Source organism: Coccinella septempunctata, chromosome 3 (assembly GCF_907165205.1).
Source record: "Coccinella septempunctata chromosome 3, icCocSept1.1, whole genome shotgun sequence".
NCBI classification, from domain to species: domain Eukaryota; kingdom Metazoa; phylum Arthropoda; class Insecta; order Coleoptera; family Coccinellidae; genus Coccinella; species Coccinella septempunctata.
Window position 1 is genome coordinate 43,280,941 of NC_058191.1, and position 27,037 is coordinate 43,307,977.

At 36.3% G+C, this 27,037-nt stretch overlaps 6 protein-coding genes across 10 annotated transcripts in view; 3 read left to right on the forward strand and 3 right to left on the reverse strand.

Moving 5' to 3' along the window:
* The window catches only part of LOC123309294 (arylsulfatase B-like), a 30,950-nt gene extending 12,925 nt beyond the window's left edge, over window positions 1-18,025 (reverse strand). The window contains exon 1 of one of the 2 annotated variants that reach the window (XM_044892333.1): window positions 17,931-18,025. Coding sequence is in view for 1 of the 2 variants with exons in the window: in XM_044892332.1 (XP_044748267.1) it covers window positions 353-508 (156 nt within the window). In the remaining variant the exon portion in view is untranslated. Of the gene's footprint in view, window positions 1-352; window positions 576-17,930 lie in introns of those variants that run through there. The other variant, XM_044892332.1, reaches the window with a different exon arrangement.
* LOC123309291 (transmembrane protein 131) lies at window positions 2,600-11,079 on the forward strand. The gene is made up of 17 exons (XM_044892327.1): window positions 2,600-2,806; window positions 2,862-2,914; window positions 2,973-2,992; window positions 3,178-3,249; window positions 3,304-3,427; window positions 3,485-3,598; window positions 3,748-3,870; window positions 4,344-4,507; window positions 4,574-4,866; window positions 4,926-5,182; window positions 5,237-5,413; window positions 5,498-5,722; window positions 6,845-7,036; window positions 7,346-7,562; window positions 7,650-10,022; window positions 10,479-10,726; window positions 10,781-11,079. Exons 1-17 carry the CDS (start codon window positions 2,713-2,715, stop codon window positions 10,883-10,885), a joined length of 4,851 nt encoding a protein of 1,616 aa, XP_044748262.1. The 5' UTR covers window positions 2,600-2,712; the 3' UTR covers window positions 10,886-11,079.
* LOC123309296 (alpha- and gamma-adaptin-binding protein p34-like) lies at window positions 11,286-12,458 on the reverse strand. Its single transcript, XM_044892334.1, has one exon. The coding sequence runs from the start codon at window positions 12,350-12,352 to the stop codon at window positions 11,585-11,587; it is 768 nt and encodes a 255-aa protein (XP_044748269.1). The 5' UTR covers window positions 12,353-12,458; the 3' UTR covers window positions 11,286-11,584.
* Window positions 12,663-13,391, forward strand: LOC123309297 (28S ribosomal protein S10, mitochondrial). Of its 2 annotated transcripts, none has more exons than XM_044892335.1 (3): window positions 12,663-12,974; window positions 13,026-13,227; window positions 13,289-13,391. In XM_044892335.1, the coding sequence occupies exons 1-3, from the start codon at window positions 12,742-12,744 to the stop codon at window positions 13,352-13,354; spliced, it is 501 nt and encodes a 166-aa protein (XP_044748270.1). In that variant the 5' UTR covers window positions 12,663-12,741; the 3' UTR covers window positions 13,355-13,391. The 2 variants fall into 2 exon arrangements, with proteins under 2 accessions (XP_044748270.1, XP_044748271.1); XM_044892336.1 differs by having other exon boundaries at window positions 13,293-13,391.
* On the forward strand, window positions 13,651-20,478 carry LOC123309292 (Hermansky-Pudlak syndrome 5 protein homolog). Of its 2 annotated transcripts, none has more exons than XM_044892329.1 (5): window positions 13,651-13,886; window positions 13,952-14,065; window positions 14,119-14,358; window positions 14,427-16,190; window positions 17,770-17,921. In XM_044892329.1, exons 1-5 carry the CDS (start codon window positions 13,779-13,781, stop codon window positions 17,776-17,778), a joined length of 2,235 nt encoding a protein of 744 aa, XP_044748264.1. In that variant the 5' UTR covers window positions 13,651-13,778; the 3' UTR covers window positions 17,779-17,921. The 2 variants fall into 2 exon arrangements, with proteins under 2 accessions (XP_044748264.1, XP_044748263.1); XM_044892328.1 differs by having other exon boundaries at window positions 13,652-13,886; window positions 17,848-20,478.
* LOC123309293 (cleavage and polyadenylation specificity factor subunit 6) lies at window positions 20,190-26,455 on the reverse strand. 2 transcript variants are annotated; one of them, XM_044892331.1, is made up of 5 exons: window positions 26,172-26,455; window positions 25,791-25,997; window positions 24,943-25,521; window positions 23,908-24,842; window positions 20,190-20,620 (listed from the first exon to the last, which is right to left on the reverse strand). In XM_044892331.1, exons 1-5 carry the CDS (start codon window positions 26,226-26,228, stop codon window positions 20,434-20,436), a joined length of 1,965 nt encoding a protein of 654 aa, XP_044748266.1. In that variant the 5' UTR covers window positions 26,229-26,455; the 3' UTR covers window positions 20,190-20,433. The 2 variants fall into 2 exon arrangements, with proteins under 2 accessions (XP_044748266.1, XP_044748265.1); XM_044892330.1 differs by having other exon boundaries at window positions 26,166-26,455.
* Window positions 26,456-27,037: the final 582 nt, after the last annotated feature.

Genomic DNA, 27,037 nt, shown 5'->3' on the forward strand with positions numbered 1-27,037 from the left:
TATTTTAACGTCTGAGGTGAGCTATATTTTTCTAATTGTTCTGTGCTTATCCCTCTAAGAGACTTTTGAACCCTTTGGCGCTCACTGTTACGATAGTTTTTGACCCAATAGTATGTACTACATAAGATATATATAGCAATGATTTGATATTGTTGTCTCAACGTGTCACTGAGCATGATTTGTTGTTAGTATAGTATATAATGAATCTTTTCCTGGCACATCAACTAATTGTGTTAAGTATACTCATTTCATGATGCTTTTTGAGTATTTCATATCGCGAATTTCTATTGCCAATCGTAAAATTTTGAAAGGGTTGATATATAATGTTGAAAGAATTAAACCAGCCACTCACAAGATCATCAGCTATTATGAAAACAATATGAGGTCTTCCAGCACCAGCTATAAATCCAAATCCGCACTTTGAAACAAACAGCACGCTGAAAAATAACAAATATCCACTCATTTCGACTGGCAGTCCACTAAACACACGCAAAAAAAAATCGCGCATCACACTAAACCTCGACGACAGAAGAATGGCTCATTTATAGCCAGTTATCCGGTTAAGGATCTACTGAGATGGAGCATCCACGGTCAACCTATTTAACATAACCAACTAACGATGAAGTTTCTCTCAAGATTTATACGAGTTTACTTACCTAAACAATAATTAAGGGAATTAAACAAGTTTTTATCCCAGGCGGATCTTCCGCTGATACTGTTGATCTGAATCATTTTTACGACAGGAATTCATCAATCTCTCCATGCAAATCATTCTGGATTCTTTCAAGAATCTGCGTGCTCCAAATCTGATATTTCTCTAACTTGAGAAGATTGGTCAGTATACACATAGGACCAAACAGATCAGATGTTGAAAAGACAGAAAATATAAATATTCAAATTCTTTCCCTTCAAAAATCAAGATGAATTTCCATCAAGAAAAACACGGAAAGCTTAAGAAATGTATTGTTTTTTCCACTTCATATATGGAAAATCATAAAAAAATGTCACCAATCAGAGAAAAACTAGTGCTGGAATTAATCTGAAGCTGAATCAGTTCATTCTTTTTACTTTTTATTTCCTTTAAGAAACGCTGAAGTTGAAATATTGTGAAGACATTTATCGATTCGTTCTTTTGCAGTTCATATATATGATGATGATGATACCAAAGAAAAAAGAAAAGCTATTTTCTCAGATGAATAGCCGAAGCTCTAGATACGTATCACCCCTGTATATAAATATTCATCTGTGAACCGTAAAATTAAATATTCAGCACTTCTCGCAATTATTATCTCAGTATTGTTTCAGCATGTGTATCCGAAACAGCTTCCTGGTTCCTGGTTAATTACATGGTGTTTAGCATTTTCATTATTCAGGTAAGGTCAGAGAATAAACAAAACAGAATAGGTGATTCACACCTCGAAAAGTTTAATTCCATTTGGAATTTCCCCCAAACCAAGGAGTATTGAATACTCAAAGTCTAAACGGAGAAAAAGTTCTACGCAGATTCTGAATTCAGTAGAAGTTCTTGTTCTTTCATTCATATTTCGTAATATTAGGGGATTTTTGTTCGATTAGATATTAAGAATGGACGGATCGTGGAAGTTTTTGAAGAAGCGGCATTTTTTTGTATTGGAATTCAAAATAATTTGGGCTCATGATTTATTCTTCAATTTTCCACCCTCAAAAAAAGTTAATCAGAGCGAAAAGATATGAGAACCCTCAGAGTATCAAGTGATACTCGATCTCTGTAGCATTTTTCATCGAGTTTTTAGTTTTACGTCTCCGAGAAAAAATGTTGAATGTTGTTCTATTCCAATTCCTCCAGCTCTTTGGAAAATGTTTTTATACAAAATCCGGCTACTTTCAATCATGAACCTAATATCTCCGTCAATTTAAACTCATCAATAATTAGGTGAGCCATCTCAGTATCTCGGAAGGCATAAAAATGAGAATTCTTGAAATGAAATACAGTCGAGTCCTTCTGTTGAACGTTTGAAAGACGCAAACAAGATTCACTCTCACACGGTATCTCGGAATAATCACATAAATACTTGCGGGATTCCCTGTAATAATTAAAAAGGTAACTAACCGACCATGCATAACAGACTGATCGTACTTTCATGCTTTTCCTCAATCTCATAGTTTATCTACTCCAATTAAGAACTTCATTGTTCGAATAAGACGTGAATTTGGCTATTAAAATGTTATCAACTTTGTTCTGCCAGAAACATAGCTACAAAGTTCACTGAATTCATTATATACTTAGTGAAACTGAAATAAGTACAACCAGCAATGATCATTTTCATAATGATGAGTAAAAATCCGTTCATATTGGAATTTTGTTGTAAAATAATCGCAACAAATGAAATACATACTACTCCCCGAACCCAACCAATTCAATTTTACTAGTGAATGCTGAATGCTGCCGTTTTCACTTATCACATTTCGAATTTCAGTCCGAAAGTAGGAATGTGATTTTGAGCTCAGGCCGGCCCTGGCCAACAATTGGTGAATTGCAGCGTTGAATTTTCCAGGGCATCGGATATTAGGCAACACACAATACAGACCATCGCAAAGAGCTAGTATCGGAATTTGACAGAGTATGGTTATATTTTCGTTCGCACCTGACATATATCGAAGATTGTTTATGAAACCTCCGTGCTTGTGTTATTTGAGAATTACATTTTCGAAAAGATACACGTAAATGTTACAATGGCTAAGTATTCGATACCTTGGTATATTCTCGCCATGGGATTACTGAGTTTGGTAACTAAAACACATCTAACAACTCAAGACAACGGCCATGGTAATATTAGATCTTTGGAAAAGCCATTGCACACTTTTTTATATAATTTTTTCAGGATACATCACTAGCAGCGAAAGGTATTTTGATGACTTCTCCTTCATACAGAGGGTAAAAAATTGTCGTTAATAGAAACCTGATTGATTTCTGATGTCCTTTATTATTTCAGGAAATATCATCAGGTTTACGGTAAGTAATGATAATTCATTTTGAGAAAATGCAAGGTGAGCATTCGAAGAACGAACTGCATTCAACAGATGTGATAAAAACCTGATAAGATTTTCTCACAGGTTATTTATATCTCATGTTTTTCTCACCATATGTTGGTCTTGCTGATGTCCTTTTATAGAAATCAAGGACTTTGTTTCTTTTAGATCTGATTATGTTGGGGATAACTTGAAGTTTCAAATAAAATTCGATCCAGCCACTCTGGATTTTAGGCAGAGGTATGCATGTTATCCAAATTTTCAAGGTTTTTATTGATAACCCTTGTTTTGTAGGCCACTGGGGGTGCCCCATATTAAAAAAGTTCATTTGTTCAATTATGATACAAATAAAAGTATTGACATGACGTCTATATCTGGAAGTACAGTACATTTTCACAGCTCATTTTTCCATGACAAGGTATAATTAACTGGCTTTGTACTGAATTTATTTTTTCCAATGCTGATTTATTTTCAGAAAATTCCTCCGATGGGAAATACAAGCTTTGATGTTGTATTCCTTGGTAGAGAAGAAGGTTACATAGAGAGTTGTTTATTTATCCACACTACAAGTGGCCACTTCAAGTACAATGTATGTTGATGATTTCAAATTGCTTTGTACAGTGGCTATCTCAATCTTTTGATGTTCTCATTTGAATATGTTGAAACTTTATGAATTTTGTGTGTATATCTTTGTTAACGGACATATGAAAATCAATAGATTTTCAATATGTGTTTTAGGTGAAAGGAGTGAGCATTTACAGCCCATACTTTCTACGTCCGATAGTAGATATTAAGTTGCCTGTGAATGCAACGTTTGGACCTTTGATTTATTTACATAATCCGCATTCTGAACCACTTCAGGTAAAATTTTTCACAATTTATTAACTGTAAACCAAATGCAATAAGGTTTTTGCCTCTTTTGAATGGGTCTATTCAATATAGTACAGTTTCTCTTGAATATTAGAGGTTATATTTCATAACTGTCATTTTAAACAACTTGGCAACATCACAAATAGCGGAGGTTAAATTTTGTAACTGTCATTTTAAACGCCTCTGCCCCATTACAAATAACATAGGTTATATTTTGTAACTGTCATTTTAAACATCTTGGCAACATCACAAAGATCATCGGTTATCTTTTGTTATTGTCATTGTGACTATCTTGGCAATATCATCAGTAATAAGGTTATGTTTTGTATCTGTCATTTCAAACATCTTGGCAACAGCACAAATATATCATAGTTATATTTTGTAACTGTCTTGTCAATTTTTGGTCGTTCAATTTAATTTTTCTGGAATATGCATTTGATCTTGTATGGCTTGATTTATTGTAGATTTTGGAGGTTTATACTAGTGGGGGCGATTTTCATTTGGAGCTTCCATCGGGGGACCGAGAAGGCCCAAAAAACATCTGGGAACTTGCACCATTTGAAACAAAAGCCGTGATTAGGGTTAAATTTACAGCTAAAACGGAACAGAACCACACTGCTTACGTAAGGTTGGTAAATCAAATCGGTTGAAAGATGAATCCCTAAAATTTAATCAAAATTTACCATTTCTTCAGGATTAAATTGAACATAACGGAGGAGATACTTGTTGTCCCCCTCGAAGTGGAAGTCGGGCCTAGAGGAGGGATATTTTCGCCACAGGGTTATGTTGATTTTGGTATTGGTGGAACGATGGATGAACCTAGAACCATCAAGTTGTGCCTGTATAATCCTTTCACAAAACCAGTGAGGATACAGAGCATAACGGTAAAATCCAAGGCCATTGATGTCAATTATGCTCCGTCAGTTGTCATTCCTACAGGGAAGGCCAAAGGTGGCTGTGCAAATATTGCTAACCTCACTCTTGATTGTGAGTTATTTTCAAGTAGAAAGTCATCGCTGTTATCCTCTGTTTATCGCTAATTTCAGGGAAAAAAGCGTTCAAGCTGCAAGAGTTCACTGGTAAAATTGTGGTTAAATACAGGAACGGAAAGAGCACCGCTGAAATTCCTTATTATCTAACAGCCATCGAAGGGGGTCTGGTGTTCGATAGCCAATCCACCAAGTACTTCACCAACGACAAATCAAAAAATTCACTGCGACACTTCAAAATAAAAAACGAGTTCAAATCTTCGATCAAAATCTTGAATCTCACACTGGGGGAGGAGGTCAAGAAGTACTTCAAGGTATTGGTATTCCTTGAGCCTTTGATGACGTAATCATACATGCCGTTTTGACAGATACACAACTTCAAGACCCTCACTTTGAAGTCGCAAGAAGAAGCGGTAATATTCTCTTCGGACCTCAGACCGGGTATCAAGCTCGAGAATTTACAAGTGAATTCCTATATTCAACTTGTGTCCAACATCTCCACGGTCAATATACCATTTTTAACTTACGGAGGAACCCTCAAATTGGTAATTAATACATATCTATGGAAGTTTTCACACAAAAATTACGAAAAGAAGCGAACTTTTAAAAGTATCACTCCTTTTTTTCAGTATTTACCATTCAAGAGTAAAGACTATTCCCTCGATGTGGGTCTTATAAGTTTTAACACAAAGAAAGAGGTTAATTTCCTGGTCCTCAATGACAATCCAGTGAATATACAAGTGAGGGCGATAAAAACCTCCATTCCTTTGACGAGTACCACAATCATTGGATGCGGTAAAGAGAATCCCAAAACTGCACTCTTTCAGAGTTCTTTCGAAAATCTTCATGTTTGTGTGAGTATACGACGAGATCTCTGTGTGGTTTTTACAGAATATCACTAATAATTTGAATAAAGGATTTTAGATAACCTCAAAATATTTTTAGCATGTTTTTAATTATCTCTGTTTGTTGTAGAATTAACTAGTTAGCCAGTAGATATTTTTCATTGCTAGAAACACTTTTTGGGTAATGCTTCCCATCAGATTGGTAAAACATATAGATTTGGTAGGAGTTATCCACCTTTCGTGGTGGATTCCGCTGATTAGCCTTAAAAAAATCATAATGAAATGGATTTCATAAATACTGAAGCCAAAAACACTCATCTATGCTCTCGAATCGGTACAACCCACCCTTGTCTATGATCGATTTTAACCTCGCTTTTGATTTTTCCCCTTCGCCCCACACACTCTGTGCTTAAAAAATTAGTAGATACAGATAAGCAGGATATACACCTTTTCGGGCCGATTTTCCTTAGGAAAAACATAATAAAATAGATTTTATAAATACCGAGTCCAAAAACACTACCCTTCGCTATCGATGAGTTGAATCGGTACTACCCACCCCTGGGTGCCATCGATGCGAACCACAGTTTTCGTATAACTTGAAGTTAGCCGAACTCTAACGTGAATTCTATGGTTTCTTCTGTTGACTTGTGAAATATCGAATATTGCTCATTCTCGTGAACAAATATGAAGACATTTCTTCAAGAAGTCCCTTCCTTCTTATTACATCTACAAAATTCCACGTCGGGTTTCTCAGAATTTCCAATATATCTTGCCGACAAATATTTTGATGTTAATAGACAGCTTGCGATGGTTTCTTCACATGTCCCGTTTTGTAGATTGGTACATAGGATTATGAATGTATGAATAAAGAATAAATACTCCAATTTTAAGATCCTTTCCGCTGAAGTACAAAAAGGTGAGGTGTAGAAACCCAGGCGAAAACTCTACAACATTCTGTTGATTATTAGACCCCTACGAACATTTATTTAAACCTACGTTTATTTTATTTTCAGCCAAGTTAAACGTTGAAAGTAAAGGACAATTTGAATGTCGTCACACCACAACGTTCGTTTGCAGAATATCAACCAAACCTAATACGCCGCATATTCCAAAGTGCATTTTTCGTTTCAGAACACCCTCAAACCCAACGAGTACGCCATCTTGAAATTGGTGGTGCAGACGGCCAACAACGAGGGACACGTCTGGGGGGAGATCCAGATCGAGACGGATTACGAGAATCTGTCAATTCCAGTTCAGTTCAAGGTGGCAGCTGGAAAGTTGGAAATCGGTCCTGATCGTTTGGTCTTCGACCAGTGCTTTCCGGTGAGTAGAAAATCGAGCTAGATCTCGTCAAAGTGGCCGCCCACTTATCCTTCTATGTCGTAACCTAATATTTAACCTTGTCCACTACTTATCCTTCTATGTCCTTACTCCTGAAGACCTTGAGAAAGTGGTTGTCTATGGACAGTCCACTTGTCGCTCTTAATCCTAACCTAACTTGTGGAAAAGTCAGAGAATATGATGAAATGACGTCGTTTGGTAATCCTCAAAGGAATATTAACTAATGAAAGTTACATCAATAATTTTTCTACATTCACTGCTGTTTGCATGAAGGTTTTATAAATATTTCAGGGAAAAATCTGTTCTCATCCACTGAAAGTGTATTCCACTTTCAACGAACCTATGGTAATAAAGGATATAATAAGCCTACCGCCTGACCCCCGTCTGCATGGTAGACACAACGGTCATATTTTACCGCATACCACAAAAATTGTTGGTCATCTATATCTGAACCCCAATATCGGTTGTGGCAATGAATGTTACACTGGATTACATCAGGACTTATATAGTAAGTTCCTAACGAAATCAAATAAAAAATTAACGTTAATCTTTAAGATAAACCTACTTTACAGCAACACGGCCTTATTTTTTACAGATCAGTGGCTGAAAACTCTGATGTTGCCGAAATCAGTCGTCAACTTCGACCTGAATCTCTTCAACACCTTCTATAACAGATTTCTGAACATAACCTCGAATGGTATGAGGAGATGGCAGAATCTTACCCTGCGTCTGGACACCTCGGAAGTGAGAAGTCACATTTTCAAGACGAGAGTCCAGATGAGCTGGCCCACCCTGATTCACGGCGGTTCGGATAATAAATCCGTAATTTCATTTCCTCTCACTCAAATTGGAAACGTGGCGTATAGAAACATAACCATAAAAAATCCGTCGAGTAACACGTTGATGATACAGATACTTCTGGACAGGGTCTATCCAAACATCGAACTTCTGTACGAGGGATTGCCATCGGCGAGTCTTCCCCAATATTTTCCTTCTTCGAATTCCGACAACTTCTTCTTCGTGAAGAACGGCCTCACGCCCAAAAACTTCTTGGATAAGATGGGGATCAAGGTGCACCCTTCGACGATACCGTTGATATTGAAACCGGGCGAAAATTACACGCTCTCGATCGGATTCCTCGGCGATAAAGTGGGGGAGTTCTCCACGCTGCTTTTCCTCAGGAACAACCTGACCGTGATGGAAGTGTTGAGACTTAAAGGGAGGAGCACGGAGCCCATTTTCAGGTTCGGAAACAGGAGGCCAGGGGCCTCGCAGCCCCTACTTTTCGAATTCACGGAAAAGTATGCCAAAGAGTGCGAGAGAGACAAGCACTTCAGGTATCAGAACCCGAACATAGCGATAAAAAGATCGTTTACGGCGAGGAACACCGGGGAAATTCCCATGATCATCCAAAACTTTTACATAAATGACGCGGTTTGCGAAGGATATGGTTTTAAGGTTTTAAACTGCATGCCGTTTTTTCTGCTCGCGAACGGAACCAAAAAGATCGATATAGAATTCACGCCGGATTTCACCCTAGCGAAAGTCGTTCGCTCTTTGATCATAGATTCGGACTGCAACAGTTACATGAATTACACCCTGCAAGCCACCATTCCATCCTATTATATATCGCTGTGTTCCAACATGATACCAAGGCCAAGTTGGGAGTGGTACGTGGGTTATTTCACGGCCGTCTTGATGTCCTTGACCTCGATCTGCATATTGTTCATAGCCGTCTTCGACGCCGAGAAAATCAAGAAACAAATGATTGATATAATCATTGCTAGCGGACCGACCGTTCAACCCGTTTTAGATTTGAGGTTGGTCGGTCAACAGGTAAGGGAGGAAGTGAAGAATACAAAGGCGGAGACGACGAACGACGTCGCTAAACCCGAAACGAAACAATCCGGCAAAGCGGAACCGTCAAAGTCGAAAAGTGAAACGGAACACAGTCCGGCTCTGATACCGGCGATTCCGAAAATAAAGAAAAAATTGGGTAAGAGGAACAGTAACGATTGTTCGGAATTCGTAGAAGCTCCCAAAAAAGTTGTGGAGAGTATTAAACAAAAGACAAGTATCGTCGTAGATAAGAAAGATAAAGAGGAGGAAAAAAAATCTAGTCATAATAAGGAAAATAAGAAAATTAGCTCTAAGAAGACAAATAAACCGCCAGCTGAAGAAGAAACTTTATCTTCAACAACAGAATCTAGTTGTAATGCTGATGATATTCAGGAAGCAAGAGATACCAACCAGAAATGTTCAAATAAGTTGAGTTCGAAAAAGACAAATAAACCCGAAACCGCATGTAATAAAACACCGTCAGAGGAGAATTTTAGAGAGCAAGCACCACCGCAAAGTAGAACGGAAAAAAAGAAATCTGTTAAAAATCCACTTAAATCTAAAGAACACATTGATAATAGCAAAAACCAAACGGGCAACGGCAGAAATGAAAGTAAAAAGAAATGGGGAAAAGAATTCAGAGAAAAAAATACACCGTCTAAAAAAACGATAGAGAAACCTAACACAAAAACTACGGAGCATCAAAACGCTCATCCTTGTGTGACAATCCCGACGACTAGGGTATGGACTGACAACCGCGCTACGTTCAGTGATGTTGTCGCTAGAAGTGAGGGTTTGTCCAACAGTCGGCTTGGAAATATGACCAACTCGCCATCTTTGTATGTCGACACGCATAATCAAACCACGACACAGTTGGGTCCTATCGGTTCCAGGCCTGTCGACTATTGGTCGAATGGGGGCGGCACACACCACCACTCTTCGCAGGAACATCAAAACGAGACGATAAACAGCTTTTTCTCTATGGGTCCCAACCATGAATCTCAGAATATTCCATTGAATTTCTCCAATAGCGTTCCAACTAGTACTTGGAGGAACCCCTTGGAGAATCAAAATCACCAGTATGACTTATTGAGGGGGAATAACACAAACGCAATGTCTTCTGTACAAGGTTAGTACGTTCGATTTGAAATGACGATATTCCGGTTCGCTAAATACACTTTTTCGGCGAATGCGACACGTTGAATTGAGAAAACACATAAAAAATATTCGAAAACGTGCAAAGAGATATAGCTAAATCCGTTAGAACCTAAAAAACCCTTGAAAAATGCAAAAACGACACGTCATTGGTCGTTTCCAATCGTGAATGCCCAGTCGAATGTTCCGCCCATGTCTAGGCCGTTCTCGAGCTAACTTCACGTATAACGTAAAGTTAGACAAATACCGTATATTCTATGGTTTTTCGGATTACTTTTAAAATTTCGAATATTACCTGAAAGAAAATTTAATACAACAAATACAAAGACTCTCTTTAATTCTCGCTTCTCGTATTCATCGAGAAGTGACTTTAGTATATAGGATTTTTGAATCTCAATGCTTCATTTCATGTACGTTGTATCTTTTTCAGATTACGTTCCTTCGTGGTCTCAGAATCGCTTTTCGCACTCAAATACGTTTTGGGACAACAGCTCAAGTTTCTTAGGTGGGGTTCCAACAATTAGCCATCCCAGTCCATTGTCCGCGCCTTCTCCAGTACAAAACAACAGACAAAATGATTATTTATCAAATTCGTCCACGCTCTGGCAACAATGGACGCCATTCAATTTACCCACAAGGACTCCTCCAGGTTTTCAAAATATACATCAAAATACTGGGGTTAGAGAATTTTGTTTAAAACGCTTTGCCAATTCTATAGCTTTAATTTTTCAGGGGCCTAATAACGAAAATTCAGTAACTACGACAGAGAGTTACAACCCTTTCTCGAGTAATATGTGGACAAACAGTAACATATGGAGATATTCTGAGGATTCCTAAATCTCCAGTTGCCATTAATTTCAATGGGCCATTTGCACTTATCTTAAGTAAAAAGTTGGCTTATTTTCAAGACTGTTAAAATACTCATTTGTTGTGACCCTCATCACAACTCTACTAGAAGTGTGAACATGTTCTACTTTCCTATTATATTGTTTTATTTCTTCTCAAAATGAATTTAAAAGTGTTCAAAAGAATTATAGACTTTTCTTCAAATAACCCCGCACAGTTAATTTTACATGTACGTTAGAGTGACTGAAAGTAGGCAATGGAATTTCAAACATTGACATTTTGCAACACAAACCTCAACTGTCAAAATATCAAAGATAACTAGATGGGTAATTTTTTTGGGGGTTTGGGGTTTTGTTCTTTAAAGAAAGTATATATTGCCATAAATAAAATATTTCCTTCAAATTTGCTTTATCAACTTCTTTGGTACCAATCTACAGTGGCTTTTATTTTATGATTTATGAGAAATGTACTCAGCAATCCATCTGACAATATTATATACGATAATCTTCAAAATAATATTTTAAATTTACTTTGTTTAACATTTAATGTCAAATTACCCACGGCATAAAACCATCCCAATTTGGGCGAGATTAAAATTTGACTAGACAATAAATATAAAGTAAAATATTTCATGGATTATTGGATATATCACTGCAAAATACTGAATGCATAGATGAAACTTCTTTGGTGTTATGAATCAGATAATTCCTCTTCATCGCCACCTATTGCTTTCCAAAATGCAGTAACCATTTGTTCGGCACATTGTTTTCTTTGAGTGGAAGGTAAAGAATTCAGGCTCTCCCTCATAGTTTGTAGTTGAGAGAAGAGTTCTGTAAAGTCATCACAACTATCATCCGAAATAGACCCATCCAATTTTTCCCTGTTCATTTCCTTAGGACATTCATTATTTAATGTTCCTTTTTTGTGTTGCGATTTCATTTTCAGATTCGACCAGGTATGTGAATACAAAGCTTCTATTATTCTTTCAACTCCAACCTTTTCCTCGAAATTTGAGGCTATGTTATCGTCATTTATACATGTGGGGTATAATTCAATAAATTCATATCCTTTTTCAAGACACCATTCAATGGCTTTTTCTTTTGTGATTTTTGTATCTTCATTGCAGTAATTGGCTACTAGGAGTTTGACTTCTGGATCACAATCCTGATAAATTTTATCCCAAGCACTTAAATCTTTAAGGCCAGTTTTTCTATTTGTATCTACATGAACGATTAAGGCTTCCACTCTTCCATTGAAGTCCTCAGATCTTTCGAAGTCACGTTCTAATCCCATCAGACAAACGTCTGCAGTATAATACTTAGAATCTATAAACCAATTGCATTTTACTTTTCCTGGAGAATCTTCATCGATAGATGTTGATTTAGATATCAATTTTAGGAGGGATTGTGGTTTTGTATTTGTATTACTTAAAATCAGTATACAAGGTTTTGCTTCCATAATCCTAGAAATTTTGTATTGTAGATTATTTTTGTTGAGTTGTTTAATTTATTTGTTTTTAATTGTTTCTCTATGATAAATCTAGGTTCGTTGTATGTCAACCATTGACTTAATCAAACCAGAGAGAACAGGAAAATAGATAAGTCAAGTCAGTGGAATCAAAATTATGAAATAAAAGCCTACATTTCTACTCAGAATTTACTTATTTTCGTTTCTTGAATCTGATGATGAAAAAATAATAATTCATATATGAATAAATGTTATTACAAAGAGGAACTTTGGTCATTATAAATGTTAGGTTATGTCATCTATCACAGAAAACCATAAATTAAGTGAGGTTAGAAACAAAGTAACCTAAAAAAATTATCCAAAAATAAAAAATATTCGAAATGTTTGGACTGTGTAGACAAACTTTATTACGCGATATTTTCAGATGTGGTTATCAGTTTCCTTTCAAGACTTTAACTCAAGCTGCAAATGTAGCGGAAACAAGTCAAGAAGAATTAGACAAGTTGTTCAAAACAGTGGAAGTGGAGCTCCGTGGGAACGACCCTGCAGTCTTAAATAGCTTTATCAAATTTGCGAAGACAGCAGGAAATCACTTGAATATACAATCACAAACGTAAGGTCAGTTTCGAGGTCTGGTGTAAATATACTGTGAAATTTTTTTCAGTTGGCATTTACGTAAACCTACACATACCAGATACACAGTTCTTAAGTCTGTACATATTTATAAGAAACACAGGGTTCAATACGAGTTTAGAACTTATTATAGTTTCATCAGCTATAAACATTTAACTGAATCTACTGCTTCTACATTGCTTGAATATATTCAGAGAAATCTACCTGAAGGTGTAGCCTTAAAGGCTACCATGGTAAGTAAATAGTATTGTATCTCATTTAATCATTTAATTTCCTCACCACCTTACATTCTAGATAGAGCTTCAAAAACTACCAGAACATTTGGTGAATGAGGATCAAAAGCAATTAGAATCAAGTTGAGATGTATTTATTGAATTGTAATATAGTATAAGACAGATATACGAGTATTGTTTTACCATGAACCTCTTAATTCAAATTTACTTGCAGCTTTCCTGATAATGGTTCTTGGCCTTGTCTAGGTCAAATTATTTTTTTGGTGAACCTAAGTAGGAGTTGATAAAATAACAGATCAAATTGTTTTGCTTGAATTATTTGAGCTGTGATAAATAATGTAATAAAATTAATATGATTTTTACTTCCTGCTTTTCATACTAAACTAATAACATCTTAATGAAGAAATAATGACTTCTGTGCTTCGCTAATCAGTTTGTTTTTACCTAACCTTAAATATTTTTAAATTTCTTCTCAATCCTTACATGATTATTGTTGTTCAGTTTTAGTTGAAAATAGATGTGGGTTTAGTTTCAAAGACGATCCAAAAAAAATGTCTATCCGAAGCAATAAAAGCACGGAAAATACGTATTTCGTGGTGGAATATAGTCGTACTTTCAAGCACTTATTGGAGGAAGCCTTTAAGATACAACGGATCAAGGTAACTTGAAAAAGACATTATAAATGTTTTACTTTTTTCAACTCAATAACATGTTATTTTTACAGTTCACTGCCTATGATGCCAGTAAACATTATATTGTGTTCGGTGCCAATATTGGAAGCTTGTATGCTTACCATATAGAAAACATCACTAAGTGTATCAAAGTCCTTCCTAGTAATGTGAGTGGAAAATATAAAAAAAAAGCAATTTGTAATGGACGTTTTAATTTCAGCTGGTTAAACCCATAACTGTGATATCCATCTCACCAAACGAGGATAACATCCTATTTTCTGACGAGACTGGATCTATAATGATATTTGAGAAATGTTTCTCTGAAAAACTGTATCAAACTCATATTTTTAATCAGCAAAAAGGAAAAACAATCACAGCTGTGCAATGGGAAGGTAACAATAAAGCTTATATTGGTGATAGTGAAGGGACAATAGCTGTGTTATCTATTAAGAGTAAACTAGTAAGTAAATTTTAATAGTGTTCTGAATAATTTCGAATTCTTGCGAATTCAATATTTTATGCTTTCAGATGCTTTCGTTACTACACACACCTTATGTCTCACTCATGGATTTACATTCTAGAGTGATTCAAATAGATGTATTATCGCCATTATTGTTAATTTCAACTGATAAGAAAACCTATATTTGTAACCAAGAACAAGAAAGATATAAACAAGTAGGCACCCAAGAAACAGCAAAAGGCTATGGGGCATGTTTTTTGTGCAACGCCAGAGGAGTCAATTTATATTGCAGTCGGCCAGGTTTGAGGTTATGGCAGGCTAATGTTGGAGGTGATGTTTTCTCAACCCAGAAATATAAGGGTGTTAATTCACTTATAACAGAAATATTGAGGTTTGGAGAAGGAACCAACGACAGTTTACAAGTTGAGAAATTGAATACGCCTAATGAAGAAAGACTTAATTTTGGAAAAGTCCAGATTTTTTCTGAGAAATTTCTGTGCATCACAAACTCTGAAAATATTTACATCGTAGATCCAGAAGAAAGAAAGATAATTTTTCACTATTTTAGCAATCAACCTATGGACGTACGGTTGGTTAAAAAAAAATTATTCATTAGGTTTTCCTCGGGGAAACTCCTGATACTGAACCTGTATAAATTCGAGGAACTTATGGACGAGATATACTTTAAAAAACAATACAGCGCAGGAATTCGCTTCCTTTTAAGATACCGAAAGACAACTATGGACTGGTTGAAGCATTCGCCAAATGTTAAGTTAATAACGAATTTAGAACAAAATATGTCTGAAATTGACGAGGAATTGGCGCAGCAATTCACGAACCTCCTGAACGAATTCAAGAAATGGGAAGAGGAAAGTCTGAGGGAGTTCTTAGAAGTGGAGGATCCGAAAATTGAATATTCCAACCAAGAGCCGAAAGTGGAACAAACAGAACAACTGAGCGAAGAAATGGAACTGATGTGCAAAAAATACGAACTGTTCGAAAGTTGCAACGTGATATACATGCCCCAATTCTCCGCAATGTTGTCAAAATTGAACGAAGACGAAATGGCTCAAATCTTTTTCGATTTCATCGATTATAAAAAATCGAAAGATGTCGAGGTGGAGATGTATTGGTGTTACAAGGAGTACCTTCATCATTTCGACCTGAAAAGGGGCCACAAAAAATTGGTTCAGTTGAAAAAGGAGACTGTGGATTTTTTAAAAGAATGTTATGAGAATGTGGAAGCCGGTATCAAAATCGACTCGTGCTCAAACTCAAATTGCACATTCCCTTTACCAAACTCAAAAACCGGTTCTCCAAAGTATGATAAAATCGGGAAAGCACTCATTAAATATTGCGAAGACGAGATTTTATTGAAGAAGAAACCGTACTTGTGGCTCCACAAGTTGAACCAAATAACGACAAATAAAGATCTACAAATTAATTTGCCGGTCATACTCCAATTTGGGTACATCAGCATCTTCCAAAAATTCAAGAAACACATAACTTATAACTTTTGCTACGACCTGGTGAAGCTGTTCCTGGAGTTGAAAAAGGGAAAATGTTTGAACTGCGGAACAGATTTTGATGTCTCGTACTCTGATCATATTCCGGAATGGGAAAAATTGGGTCTAGCCCTGGTACCACTGATTGGAGCCGATAACGTCTTGAGGATATTCTCGGATTTTCAACGGCACATTCCAAAAGACGCATTGACGGATAAGTTCTATTTGGCGTGCGTGTTTTCAGAGATTCGCGCCAAGGAACAGACTGCGGAAAATTCAATACAAATGGCTCTCAACTTCCTCAACAGTGCCAACACACAGGCAGAGGTAAGATGACAGGGAAAAATGTCATGAAAAAAGCCTTATTGTAAAAACTTTTGTTTCAATTAAAAAGAATGTAAATATTACGAAATTCATGATCACCAACTTGGAAATCTCATAGCCTGGTTTATGCTGAACAGTAACTTAATGCCTATTCACAATATAAAAATATGTGTTGGGCAATAGGTCATAAGTTACTGACCAGAATAAACCCTTAGGCCTAGTTTATGCTGGCCTATAACTTATGCCTTATTCCCTTGCACAGTTTCAGAGTGGTGGAAAAACAAACAAAAATTTCAGATTTTAAGGCTAGTTGATTCTGGCCTGTAACTTTAATACGCGGGCCTTTCATCCTTTAACATACAAAGACCCGAAAATTTCATGTTTGCTTCAAAATAAACTGAACCTAATGGTTTGTTTTATGCTGGCCGATAAATTAAGCCCTATAACCGTAAATTTCATAACTTAAGGCTAGTTTCAAAAGAAGCAGAATCCTCCCAGATTAAATTTCAATCGATCTAATTAATGCTGGCCTATAACTTCAACTTTTGTTTGACAACCTGAAACCTGAAAATTTTATGTTCACTCCAAAAGTTACCGGCCGGCATAAGGATTCGTCTATGCTAACTTATGCCCTATATTGAATTTTTTATTTTGAGGCTAGTGGATACTGGCCTGTAACTCCAATTCTTATACGCTGGCATATTATCGTTTCACGTCTAAAAGCCTGAAAATTTTCATGTTTACTCCAAAAGTTATCGGCCAGCGTAAACCCTCCCATCTGACCGACAACTTATTAAAAATTACAGATTTTTAGGCTAGTTAATGCTAGCCTATAACTTCAACTTTTATACGCGGGCGTGTTACCGTTTTACATCTAGAATCCTGAAATTCTTATGTTTGCTCCAAAAGTTATCGGCCAGCATAAACGAAACCTCCCTTAGGCGTAGTTTACTCTTCAGACCGATAACTTATGCCCTATTTCCTTATCTTTCTGTCTGGTTAAGTAACATTATATCAGATTTTAGGGATAGTTGATGCTGGCCTATAACTCTAACTTTGATACGCAGGCGTTTCTCATAAAACCTGAAATTTTCATATTTAGGTACTCCAAAAGTTACAGGCCAGCTTAAACCAACCCTCCCTTAGTCATAGTTTACACTAGCCGATATCTTATGCACTACTTCCTTAAATGATTTCTATCTAGTCAAGAAACATAAAAATTCAAGATTTTAAGGCTAGTTTATTTTGGCCTATAACTATTTCATGTTTACTCCACGAGTTATCGGCCAGCATAAACGAACGCTTAGGTCTAGTCAACTCTGGTTGGTTACTCATGCCCTATTCCCTTAAACGGTTTCTGGTTAGTCGAAAAACCTGAAAATTTTAGATTTTAAGGCTTGTTGATGCTTGTCAGTACTTAAGCTCTCACACGAAAACCCTGAAAATTTTGAGATTTCTTCTGTAGTTAGAGATTGGGCAATTAGGGAATAAGTTTGGCATAAGCCACACTACTGCGTGAGAAAAATAACACCCAAATCAATGTCAGCATCATGTACAGGTGAAAAAATTCTTTTTAACTCAGCAAGTTTGAGGACAGCCACTCCACCTCAATATGTGCAGACTCGAGAAATCTCACCCGAGGTTTTCTTATTCGTTGCAGTTCAGAGACACCATGAGTACATTCCTAATGGGCAAAGTCGATAAAAATAACGTCCAAGCTACAGTTATAAAGAAGGAACTCACCTGCGGTTCTTGCAGACACTGCGAAACACCGTTACAACATCCCGTTTTGAAACAGATACGACAACTGGAATGTGGTCATGCTTTTCATGCAATCTGTACGCATTTCCACAATAACATCTGTACCATTTGCACCCCGAATCAATAAATCATTCCGTTTTCGTGATCAATTTCGTATACCGAACCTTGTAAATGAAAATTTGAATATTATGTAAAAATATATTTGTAGAAATATATATGTATACAAAAAAAATACTGATCGAATTATTCACAGCCGAAAATATCACTGAATCCAGTCTTTCATTTTGTACAAGTGTTACGAAATTCACTAATTGATAAGAGAGCTCTATCGAGTGGACATTAAACAAATGATGGAATGAATCAAAATTACAGTGAGACTTGGCACGTAAAATCATGCCAGAAAAATCATAACTGAATTCGAAACAAAACTTTTTGGAGACATCAAGCAGAAATTCTCATTTAAACAGCCTTAAAATGTAACTCCAGCGAAAGATTTGCGAACCTTAGGTCAAATTCTGCCTGAAAGTCATTCAAGTATAAAACAATATATAAAAGTGAAGATGCCGATAAATATTTTACATGAAATTCAATAGTAACTTCACAAATGACTGAATCGGCTAACTATAGTAATATTCCTCTATTCTTTCTGATAATTAATAATTACTTTACAACAAAAACTTTACTGGAACAACTGAGAGAATTCTTTGGAATAAATAGAAGAAACTCTACACAGTAAAGTTTCGAACAAGAAAAAAGTTTCTCAGCATGTAAGATTATCGAAAATATCTGCGAACTGTTCTTTTAAACCTTTTAACATTTGATAATATAAAAATAAACGTTAACAAACTCATCAATCATCATGAAAGAGACATTAATATCGTATTGAAACATCAACATCACGACATGGTTATGAAATCAACAAAAACTCAATTATCAAGGAATATTACCAACGAGAGTTTGGTCTAATCCCCAATATCTTGAGTTTTAAAGATTTTTAAGAAAAATTATTGGAAACCCCTTTCCAAACAGTATTACAAACCACTTAAAATAGGCATTGTGGAAATAAGTAGAAAAATCGATTATACTAAAAAATCAATCATAACAACCCCTCAAAAGACCTCAATTTGAAAGAATACCCTCAGTAAATCTGCTAACACTACCATCACCATACAGAGAATTTTTTAAACTCACACTGCAAGTCATTTTGTATGGTATAGGAACAATTTTCGATTCTGTACAAAACAAAGTATTTAAAGTGACAAGAAAACCAAAATCTCAACTGGATTTCACTTGAAACAATAAAACAAGTTTCGATTTACAACAATAAGAATAAAAAAGTAATTTTGACCACATAAGAAATCAAAGAAATAAAATACACAAGAATAGACCACAATGAAAAAAGAATAAATGCAAAAAATAGTTTAAAATTTTATGAATATACTTACTTGGTTTTAAACATAGATGATTTTGCAGTAAAACATAAATTTTACTGATAAAAGAAATTCAGGTCAACTCAGCATCCTAGAATGTAACATTCATCCATTTCAACAATTGATTCTTGATACAATCATAAATATATTACATTTTTGGCACTCTAATTGTGCAATCTTATCAGTTTTTTTTTTAATGAGAACTCAAACATGTTGTAAAAAATTTGTGACGATAAATTTTATTGAGTTGACTCATTCATACTTGGAAAAATATAAACGTCATGAGTAGTTACAAATATACTCGGTCAACAATCATTTCTGAGCTCAAACGAAATTGAAAATTTACATAAATCAAATGAATTGTTGTTGAAAAACAATGATCTTAAATATAATCACAATTTTCCCTAGACCATATTAAACTTAAAAAAAATTGATTAATAAGGAACAATAAACTTTACTCTTATTCATTAAAAATTAGTTCAGTTTAGCAGTTGGGTTCAATGAGAATATTGTAATGAATATTTTTCCCAGAGAAACAATTTAATGCAAACTATGTGTTTTTTGTGGATTAGTATCATAATCAAAAAGATTAATCATTAATATTATTGTGTATAATTCAGAAAATACAAAAGTTAGAACTACACATTTCTCCCTGTGAATCGTTAAAAAATCAAATAGTGACTCACTTGAACATTCTCAACAGAATAAAGCAGGGATAAATGGTGGACAAGGCAGTAACAAACTAAATTGCTTTTATTTCTCCCTGTTTAGGAATAATCGAAATAGATTGGTCTTAAAGTAAAACAACAAATCAATGTTCTGAATCATATTTTCATTCTCTAAAAACCATACAATCTTGAACCATTTGCAGCCGTCTTCTTTCTTCCATTCCAGATTTTCTTCAGGAAATCAACTATTTTGACTTACTTAAATTCACAAACATCAAGAGTAAACGTAAATTCTATACCTTCTAAAACGTAAGACAGTAATATATATATTTTTTTTAAATCAAATTAGTATTTTTTTTTTACTTCAGAGAAGAACTGATAGTCGAGTCAGTGACGTGAACGGTGAGTTTCATCCCTTCTATCCCTTTCTCTCTCCCGTTCAGAATCCCTGCTTCGTCCGGTGTCTCGTTCCCTTTCCCTGTAACGTTCCTCGTAGTAACGTGACTTACCGGGTTCTCCGCTTGCATCCACAACGTCGGAAGGCGATTTATTTCTTGTTCTTGGTACTCTTGCTCTAAGAAAGTCGAAAATACAACTACTTAGTTATGAATGAAGACGTTAACGAATTACATCGATACAAACTAATGTTTCACGACAGCCAAATTTGATTTAGATAAGATAGCACAAGAAAAAAAAATAGAAGTTGAATAAAAATATTATAAGATCTTCACACAATGAGTGAAATCGGCTACATCAATTCAATAGAAGTTGATAAATATATAGATTTGTGAAATGAGGTACTTTTTATTTAAATCAAATTGGACCGTCATGAACAGCAAGTAAAATTTTCTACATAATCAAACCGATAGTTCAAGGTATGCAAGAATTATTTCAGTACTGTCAAATATCGATAAAAATAAGAAATATTAACATTAACTGACAAAAATTAAAAAAAAACTTTTGATTAAGTTATGAATGTAGTTATATGCAATCAATTCAACAATTTTTATCATGCACAAACAAGAATTACTCATTTTCCAAAGAAAAAGCTTTATATTTCAATATATAGCAAATGTAATTTTTCTATTACATGAACCTTTGCTGAATAGAACTATGAGGAATTCTAACAGTAACTTCTTCGTTATCTTTTTCAACCTTTTTTGGGCATATTTGAATTTGCGAAATTCATAATTAAATCAAAATAAATCCATAAACAGAAGACAAGTTTGAATCTGAATCAACATTTTGAAAAATATTAATTTAAAAACTCCCGTTGGTAAGATAAAAAAATAAATAACCAACTATTATAAGGGTTGCTATTTATGTATCGAAAGCTGGTGACACTGGTATTTCCAGATTAAATATAAGTGAATCAGAAAATCGGTGGATTTAATATACTGGCTTCGACTTAGGCGATTTAAAAACTCCAGAAAAATGACACTATAAGATCGTGTAAACCTTCCCAAAACAAAAACAACCTACTCCATGTAAACAAAAAACTTTCTTTTTATTCTCAATGCGTAAATACCAACCCTCGTTTCAAAGTCATTTTACTCTTTATCCTATTACTGGCTAAAATTTTCAACAATTTGGCAACAAAAAACCCTACCCAATTTTTTTTTCAATTTAAAATGAACAGCTTCAAACTAAGGTAAGGATAGACTTGTACAAAACACATTCTTGTAAAGAAATAACCCGTGTTAAATAATGCAGGAATTCAAATGAATTCAATGAATATATAAAAACAATATTATTTATATGCATAAACTCATCCATATGAATATCAACAAAATACAAAAGTATTTTTTGATAATTTATATTAATGGTTTTAATGCATCTAAATATCATTATTTTCACATTTATTGTATGTAGTCTCATCAGTATGTTGTGATAACATGAAACAAAATATATGGAATAAGGCTAAGGTTAGACTGGTCTGTAGTTGAGCGCATCCAGTCGAGTCTAACACAAGAAAAAAGAGCTTATATAATATTTTGTTCCGAAAATGTGGAAAAATATCAGCATTTTTAGAAATTAATTTCAAGATTTATTTTATTTCTCCTCAAACTACCAATTATGAGGTGTGCGTGAGGGAGCTTATTATAAGCACAGACATCTATTGAGAAAGCCTGGAACTCCAATTTGACACTTCGGTCCTGACTTTGGTTAAAATGTTCCATCTTTATGAAGTGAATTATTACTAATAAAATTAAAAGATTTAGGTCTTTCCCAGGCCATGGAACTGCCATAAAACCAATCGAAATATACTTTAATGTGTCAAGAATGAATTTACAAGCCAGAATATTTGTTTTTTGTTCCTGGCACTCTTTCTAGACGACTGTGTTGTAGAACAGAGTAGATTGACATTTTACTCGAGTTGAATTAATGTTCTCATTATAACTTAGGATATTTTAAACAAAATTATCGTTATCCAAACATAAAATAAGCAAGGATGAAAAATATTTGAGTATTTTGGATCTTGCATAAGTTCATTTTCTCAATCATGATGAGCTCATTGATGTTAAATCGATAATGACTTTCATCCACTATACTGGGTGTTCCAAATAACGAGGCCTAGTAGACGTTTGAAGGATAACAAATTTTCCTTCAAAATTTAACCAAGGTATACACAAAAATGTTCTTTATCGTGAGAATTTTGAAAAAATCGTAAGCTAGCAGAGAGGCTACGTTACTCGACGCACCCTGTATATAAAAACCATTTTTTCGATGATATTTATTCGATTGCCATAATATTCTAGTGAAAACTAAACGTATGTCATTGAACAACACAGCATAATACTAGATTAGATTTTGAAATAATTTTTGTTATTATCCAAATATAACAAATTTGATAACAATCTATTTAATATCGAATAGAACTGATGAAAAAATTTCAAAATTGTTAAGAGAATTTAACATATTCAGTCGTAAGTAACCTATCTGTATTAATTTGCATCATTTTGTCATATTGACTAACTCCAAAAAAAATTCGCTATTTATTATATTAATAATTTCACTTAAGTATAATATTCATCATTTTAGTTTTCTTATCTCTGCACATAAAATATGATACACCCCCAGATCTGATGCTATTCTATTTTTCTTTTCTAATCTAACAATTGTTTTCACCAGATTCAAACATAACCCATTACTTAATGGTTTATGTTCATTTTCATATAAATGAACGATATTTTCTCTGAATGTTCAAACTTTGCCAAGTTGAGAAACACAGAACACCATTATGACACCATTATGACAACATGACACTACACATGTGTAAAATTCAAATCTGTGCATCTTTTTAACAGAGTTGCATTCAGCCCAAGTGCCCAAGTTTCTTTTGACAACTTATATATATCAAAGACCCACCATGTACAATACCCACCCAAAGTTCGAAAACATCATACCACGTTGAAAAAAAATTGGAGTTCTGCAAGGTTCAAATTTGGGCCCTTACAGCCGGTTTCATAAGCTTAAAGTAAATTTGATTATGAAACCAGACGTAAATCATAAAAGATTTCATCACTGCTCAAAGGGTGTTTCACATACCAATAAATGAAATTGAGGAAAATAAAATCACTCTCATTACCCTTAGTATTAAAAGATTTCAATCTATTACATAAAAATTGAATTCACAACAAATCCCTGTTGAAACTGCGCTGAACTTCAGGGAATGATACCTCCGCCATTTCGAATATGCCACGAAGGCGATTTTTTGTGAAATTTATTTATTACCGAGTTCTTCCTCGATTAAAAATCGACATTTCCGTTCATTTTCTTTCCGACTTCTCATCCGACTCGAAAGGTATCAATCAATAATTTCAACTTCTACATCCACAAGAAACGACAAAGAACACTCACCCTTCCTCCGGGTCTCTCTCCCTGTACTCCCTCTCTCTGTCCCTATCGCCGCGACTCCTGGACCTGTCGCGTTCCCTGTCCCTCTCCCTGTAACTCTCGGCGTAGTACCTGTCGCGTTCGCGGTCCCTGTCGCGGTCCCTGTCCCTGCTCCTCTCCCTGTACCTCGAGGTCGACCTGTCCCTCCTCGGTCTCCTGTGCGACCTGTCCCTCGATCTGGACCGTTCGCGTCTCGCCGAACTGTAACTCTTGTCCTCCACGCCCCTGAGCGTGTCCTGCAACGAACTTATCAGAATTTTGCATCGGTCGTCGTTCGCCACCTTCGACTGCTTGATCAGGGAGATGGCCGTGACCAGGGTCTCGATGGCGCTCGCGTATTCGCCGGCCGCGGCGTCCGACACCGCCCTGGAGATGGCCGAAGACGACACTGTCCTGTTCCTGGACATGATGTCTTCGAATTCTTGTTCGCTGATGGCCGGTATGTCGGGACGATGATCCGGCGGCGGCCCGCCGTACGGAGGCTGCGGCATGCTGGTCGGCGGGCCGTAGTGAGAGGGTCCGTGGGGCGGCACGCTGGCCGGGCCCATGGGCGGATGATGCGGCGGTCCTTGCGGCGGCACCTGGGGCGGCATGCCGGGCGCGTTCTGCATGCCCGGATGCGGCATCTGAGGAGGGGGACCGTTCTGCGGGAAGAACGCGGGATTGACGTGGGGCGCGGGTCCCTGCGGCGGACCTTGCGGCGGGGCACCCGGCGGCCCGCCCATAGGCGGAGGTCCTCGCGGGCCCATGTTAGGCCCTTGCATGTGCGGGGGACCCTGATGGGGCGGGAATCCTTGCTGCATCGGCGGCCGGTTCCAATCAGGCCGCATCGGGCCTGGCTGCGGACCCTGCTGGGGCATACCGCGAGGGGGCATTTGACCCTGAGGCGGACCTTGGAACTACAACGGAAAATTTAGAATTGCCAAATACACAATTAAAAAAAAATGGAAAAAGCTCAAATAACAAAAATATAGACAAGAGATAAATCGAATAACTCACCATGGGCGGCCTCGGAGGTCCTTGCCCCGGTGGAGGAGCACCAGGTCTCATGTTCGGACCCATATTGGGAGACATGTTGTGCGGGGGTCCATTGAACCTGGGCCCGTTCCATTGGGGCTGGGGTTGGAAACGGGGCGGTTGACCTTGAGGTGGACCGTTGTATCCCGGAGGGGGCCCCTGCATCCTGGGCCCCCCCGGATTCATGGGGGCTCGCATGGGCGCGTTCATCGGCATTCTGCCTCCGAAATTTTGGTGGGGACCTGGGGGAAGGTTATTGTTAGAATGACTGGGATGTTGGGATCTGGGATTGTTATTGGCAGGTGTCGGTCGGGTTTTAGACTGACTTTCAAAGTTACTCAGGGCCATTTTGGTGGGAAGGGTTACGACGGGATTTTGGCCATGGATCTCTTTTTTGGGAAGTTGCTCCATGCACAGACGCATGCTGGCTTCCGAGCCGAGAGAAATGACGCAGAATCCTTTGGATTGACCATTCGCTCGGTGCTCGAAAAATTTCACCTCGTTGAAATCGTTCACACCCACGTTTCTTACAGCATTGGCGATATCTTGATCGGTTGTCCACTGAAATCAACAGAAATGTGATGATTGAAGAAGAATGGCATAATTCTAATTCTACTGAAATGTTTCAATAAACAAAGAGAAGTATCAATCGAAACCATAGTTATATGAGTAATGTCGTCTTATATACAGTTATATTTAAATGAATTGTCATATTATTTTGAACAATTTCATCGAAATGCACTTCACCGACAGTTCAATTGTACTGAAATCAGAAAAATGACAAATTTACAGAATACACTCGATTTTTCATCGAACTAGATTTCACTCACCCATGTTAAATTTCCTACATACAATTGATGTCTACGTCCCACAGTATTTGGAGTGATATTGTTACCCTGTGTAGAGTATGCCGATCCATTGGTTTCTTCGTTAGAAGTTCCAGAAACATTAGCAACAGTTTTGTCAGCAGCATTTGGAGTTCCTGATGTGGCCAAGACATCGTCATAAAGGTCAACATTATCACCACCAAACTCTTCCTGAAATATATTGATATGAATTAATTACCTCATTACACACTAAATGATATCCAAACGTTAAGCACGCCTTTGTCGTCACTATAATCCGTACATTGGTACCTTCTAAAATCAACTGCACAGTGAATTTCGGTAAAACAGTACACAATAAAAGCATAAACATTCATTTACCTTTACCTGGGCAAATTCTTGATCAATATCGTCTGCATATAAATCGATATCGTTTTCAGCCATTGCTTCAGCCTAAGCTTTTGCCGGTCACAACGATGAGTTAAACACTTCTACTAACATATAGTCAAGTTTTTCGATTTGTTCAATTCCATATACCTAATTATTGATTAGGTACAACTCAATGAAAGTATTATTTTATTAGATAGTTATTTCACTAAATCTATGTCTTCCCCACGCTACGCCATTAACTTTGTTATTCTTTGAACAAGTTGAGCTTTCTGTCTGTTTCTGGATTTCACAGAACTTCAAATTCTGTGACTGGCGTTACAGAAAATAAAAATTTTCTGCATAGACATCAAAACACTAACCACAGACTGGAAATTAGTAATCATAGAGAGTAATCTATGGAAGAAACTTCTTCTATAACAAGGTTATAAATGTTAAATGGAGATAAGATCTTGATTATTTCCTGGAAATGATCAATATTTGTCCTTGAACCCTAGCGCGTTTATATTTAAATTTTAAAATATAACAGGTTTTATTTATAGCATGATTTATTGGTTTCCCAAATAATTTAATACTTTTCCTGCAACCACAAGGTTGAATTGAAATAAATCTTGTATCGTACTGGTACTGTAGCAGGCTGCAGGAAATCATTGCACTGAATTTATGAGGTGGTACCAAATTTTTTTTCTCTCTGATGCCGATGGGTTGGACGCAAACCAATTATTCTTTCCTTAACAAACTAGCTGATAATCTTCATAACATTATATCGGTCATAATTAATATTGTGTTTGATTCGCGTTATGTTGTCTCCCATTCCGAATGTATAACGGAATGCTCTTTTGAGTGGTTTATAATTACTTCCTATC